The sequence below is a fragment of the Gavialis gangeticus genome, unplaced genomic scaffold, assembly GCF_001723915.1.
Source record: "Gavialis gangeticus isolate Ggan-Ray unplaced genomic scaffold, GavGan_comp1, whole genome shotgun sequence".
Lineage (NCBI taxonomy): Eukaryota > Metazoa > Chordata > Crocodylia > Gavialidae > Gavialis > Gavialis gangeticus.
Genome location: NW_017729032.1, coordinates 10,660,978 through 10,665,656, shown reverse-complemented (window position 1 = coordinate 10,665,656; position 4,679 = coordinate 10,660,978). Strand labels below are relative to the sequence as shown.

The 4,679-nt window shown below is 44.8% G+C and overlaps 1 protein-coding gene across 4 annotated transcripts in view; it reads left to right on the top strand.

The window, feature by feature from the left end:
* DLG2 (discs large MAGUK scaffold protein 2) overlaps positions 1–4,679 on the top strand; it is a 2,095,445-nt gene that overhangs the window by 1,636,380 nt on the left and 454,386 nt on the right. For all 4 annotated transcript variants that reach the window (XM_019524161.1, XM_019524158.1, XM_019524160.1 and 1 more), the window contains one exon: positions 1,546–1,702. In XM_019524161.1, the coding sequence (XP_019379706.1) occupies positions 1,546–1,702 (157 nt within the window). The remainder of the gene's footprint in view (positions 1–1,545; positions 1,703–4,679) is intronic.

Genomic DNA, 4,679 nt, shown 5'->3' with positions numbered 1-4,679 from the left:
GGGGACTTAAAATAAGTCCCCAGCTGCTCTTCTTGCTATGTGTTCAAAGAGGTGGGGTGTGGATAATCCACTGTCCCACTCCCCGCCCCCTTCAGATCTGTCCCTGGATTCAGGAGACTTGGTTTCTTTTTCCACCCTGCTGCTGGCCTGCTTCATGACCTGAGGAAATCATTTCCCCTCTCTTTGCTTTGGTTATCTCATCTGTAGTCTGTAGTACAGCCTAATGATACTTGATACCTTTGTACAGTACTTTGAGATCTACTGATGAAAAATGCTATAGAAGAATGAGTTTTAGTCATATATCTTGATGGCATCATTTTGAGCAACTTGTGAAAACCATAAAAATATCCTTAACCCCCTTGAGAGGAAAAGCACTTAGGTGACCCTACAAATGTGTGTTCTTTACAAGGTCAAGCTGCAATTTCATGTTGATCACTCGGCTTTCAGCTTGGTTATACAGTAAAAACCTGGATTCTTCACAGGTTTACATTCTTAACCTCCCTAGGAAATATGGATTAACAGAATCTTAATGGGTAGTATGTATCCGCAACAAACCGCTGTGCTGAATCACTGAGGTGCTCCATCTGTTTGCTAAAGCTTTTATTTCAAAGGGCGATGCTTACCTAAACTATTGCATGGGCCCACTGATGGGCTCCAGCTGAAGAGATGTGTAGCTCTTTGAACGCATGCCCACAGCTAACAGCAGAGTATCTCGCTCTTAATTCTGCAACTAAGTGCATTGCAAGCCATGTTCATGTCACTTGCTCCAAATTGGACAGAGCTAGGCAAGTTCCACTTTGCTTTTCTGCATAATAATACCGAGCACAGAAGGTAAAAAGCATCATATACACATAGATGATTTTTGCAAGCTACACATAGCATTGGTAGAAATAATAAATGAATTTGTGAAATGCCTTGAAACGAATTATCAAAGAAATCTAGCACTTAAGGTAGTAAAAGCTATTACAGTGGAGTGAATTAGCAGGCAAAGACCCTCAGTTGCTTTCTTGAGAAGATATAAAAAATAGAACCCAAGTTAATTCCTACTACAGTATAACCTCATAAATTCAGATATCAGAAATCTGGCGTTCTCAAAAATCCTGCACTTTTAAAACATACACTACTTCAGCAAGCAGCAGCAGCCAGTCCCGGATCAGTGGAGGGGGAAGCTTGCACGCGGCAGCTGCCACCACCATCCACTACCCTGCGCTGCTGCTCTGTGTGCGGCCACTGGTGGGGTACCAGCTGCCACTACCCCTCCTCTCCCCGTCCCCCTGCTCCACGACTGACCGCTGCTCCAGTTTCAGAAATCCGGCATTTTCAAATTTCCAGCAGGTGCTCGGTCCTGAGCATGCTGGATTTATGAGGTTATACTGTATGCCCATTCCCCAGTGAATAGACCTTGCTCATTTGCTAAATGGTTTTCTTAGGTAGCAGCATGCCATTGTAGCTTGAAGAAACAGTAATGTGACAGAGATGCTGAGTAGTGCATATGCTGTATGGTGCTTTTGAATGGATAAGCAATATTGTTTTGTTTCTATACAGAGAGCCTCGAAAAATCATCCTGCACAAAGGCTCCACGGGACTTGGTTTTAACATTGTAGGAGGAGAAGATGGGGAAGGCATTTTCGTATCTTTCATCTTAGCAGGTGGGCCTGCCGATCTCAGCGGAGAGCTACAGAGAGGAGATCAAATTTTATCTGTAAGTATCCCTCCTGTTCATTTTCACTGGCCAGTTGCCTGTTCTTCCGGTTTATCTAACGTGTTTTGGGGAAAACGTAACACAGGCTATTTGGAAGCAACCGTGTCATGGTTTTATGTGATGCAGTAGTTCAGGTTCAGTGTCTAGTGGCTGCAGATTCACTACAATATGTTTTGTTCATTGATCTTAATTTTATGTCCGTTGTTTGTGATGTTAGATATGCTTTGCTCAGGATGGCACTTTGCATTGGTTGGTTCAGTACAACAGTAAACCCTAAGAGGTGCTATACAGGTATACAGCAGCCCTACTGATTTAGCCCCTGCCTAATATTTCCCTATCAACCCAACCAACCAGGTCAGCTGTCTCACACTCCTGGTTGCTGTTGAGAAACAAACTTCTTTATTTCTAGAATAAGTGGGTATATTTTGCCACTTCCGTCCTGTCAACTTTACTCTGCCCTCCATACTATCCATATGGACCCCTACAATCCTAGCTGTGTGCATTTTTCTCACTGCCATCTAGAAATATATGTTGGTCTTTTCCTCTCAGGTGGGTGGCATTTGGGAGAGAATAGAATGATCTGAAAATTACACTAATGCAAAATTTCAAGACTTTGTGTATAAGGTCCAGTGTTTCCAACATCAGGTTAAAGCACAGAGGGCCAAGGGGAGAAGGAGGGAATCCAACATAATACCACCAAGGGTTTCAAATACTCCAAGATTATATTTGTCTACACTCCATGTGGCACAAAAATCGTAGAAAGCATGGTGGGGATGCCTAGCTGGGGAGACTTACCTACCTCACTCCTGGCTTTGCCCCCAGAGAAGACTGTGGTCTTTCCAAATTCATTCTAGTAGCATCATATGATCACCACGCTATTGTGGCTGTGTTTGGGAGAGTTTCCACAACATACAAAACACATAATATGCAAACTGTAATGAACAAATCTAATAACATGATCCCATGGAGTGTGAAAATGACCAGACTCTGTGCATCTAAAGACCTAAAACACCAAAATAAAGGTCAGTGAGAATTTCAGAGGCACTTATTTACATGTAGGATCAGATTTACTAGAGCTTCTGCACTCGATATGCTGAGCTTTTTTGAAAATATGAGCATAAATATCACACTGTGATCTTGGCTACTCAATTTACCTCCTACATTGTATCTGACATTCTGGCCCTAAGTGAATGCAGAACACCCTGCTTTTGCAGGCATTTATAATATGCTCATTTGACATGGCCTCTGCTACTTTAGTTGCAATTCAGATTACTATTCCATGGGGGTAATGTTATTTGTGTGGGGGTTTTTGCTGAATACTTTATAAAGTATGTTCTGCTTTTCATTTTATACATACAAAATGTAAAGTTTAGAAGGGCTAGAGCTATTTGGGAACCCAAGCCTTGCAGTCAATTGATGGCATGTAGTTTCTGCTTGGGTGCTTTAAAACTTTTAAATCCATAGTCTACAAAATAGAAGCTGTGGTATTGTGTTGTACTGTAGAACAAATCCTGCCCTCTTCTGGGCAAGTGTCACATTTTACAGGACAGGCTCTGACCTGCTGTATTTTTGTGCTAGGCACTAGACTGAAGTTGTGGGTAGCAGTCCACAGAGTAGTTGTTTCTCTGTGGCTTGTATGGGAAGCAGTTAGGTGACGGTGTGTCTTTATAGGCAACTACCCAGAAGCTCTCAGACAAAAAAGGAGAAAGGGGTGAAGAGGAGAAGGGTATATTTTAGCAAATTTATGCAAATCACTGGATCACATTATTAATCAAGCACCATCTTTCTTCTCATTACTCAGGTGTAGCAGGCTGGTCTACAGCATGGGTAGTACACCACTAGTCTGTGGCTAGCTCTGCTCCAAGACTGCAGCTCAGCACCCACAATGAGAACCCTTAGTTAACAATATCTTTTTCTCTCCCTGGTGCCCCACTCTTGGTGCAAACTTAATTTCCAAAGCTTGCTTTACTTCCAGATCTATGAGCAGGTTGAGGAATATGAAAAAGGGGAGTGCAGAAGATGTGACTGATGCCTACGTGAGTGGCTGCAGTCCCCCACCTCCCCCCTATGGGAAAACTGCATCATGGCAGCAGCTGCCGGGGACTTTTTTGAGGCCCCAAAGCAGGTATCACTCCCTCCCCACCCCTGTTCTCAGCAACCCTGCCCCTCTGGTGCATAGCAGTACCTCTCATCCCCTCCCATTTCCTCCTCCCCCACTCCATCAGGGTTTGCATCTGGATGTAGGAAGCAGGAACCTGGCCCTGGCTGACCAGGGAGCAGAAGCTCCCTGCCCTGCTCCAGCCAGATGCTTTAGTGAGTGGCTGCGTGGCATGCTGGACTCAGCCATGGACAGCATCAGCAATGCACAGGTCCCTGCGTCCAGCAACTACTTCATGTCCAGTCCCCGCAGGTGTCCCACCCAAAAGAACACTGGAAAGGAGCAAGCATCCACTGCTGCTACTGTCCCCAGCCCAGTCTGGCACCCTCCTGGCTGCTTCCAGGCTGGTAGGGGAAACCTCTGCTTGGTCTCCCTGGGTGTTCCCCACCAGCCCACAGCTCCAGCCAGGCTTCAGATCCCACAGGAAACCCAGGTGTCTGCAGCCCCAGGGAGCTGGAGTCTCTAGGAGGTGAGCTGCACTGCTGAAGGGGTGTTCAACTGCACCACTACACTCCCTGGAGCCAGCCCTGTTAATCACCTAAAGCTAATACTCCTTTTTCCTCCTTCATGTACTTTTTCTAAGCAGATCATACAAGGCAAAGAGAAGTTCAGCATTTTAGTTCTAGGAAAGAAAGTGTCAGGATTAAAAAATAAAACTGTGGCTCCATCTAGTGTCCATGAAGCTCATTCACAAGCACTCCAACACCAGCATAGGATTGGCTACCACACATTAATCATCTCTGTGTTTCTAATGAATTTGATTGTGGCTCTGGAATTCATTTGCAGATGTATGTGGATAAAAGCCTTGGCAGACTGAGG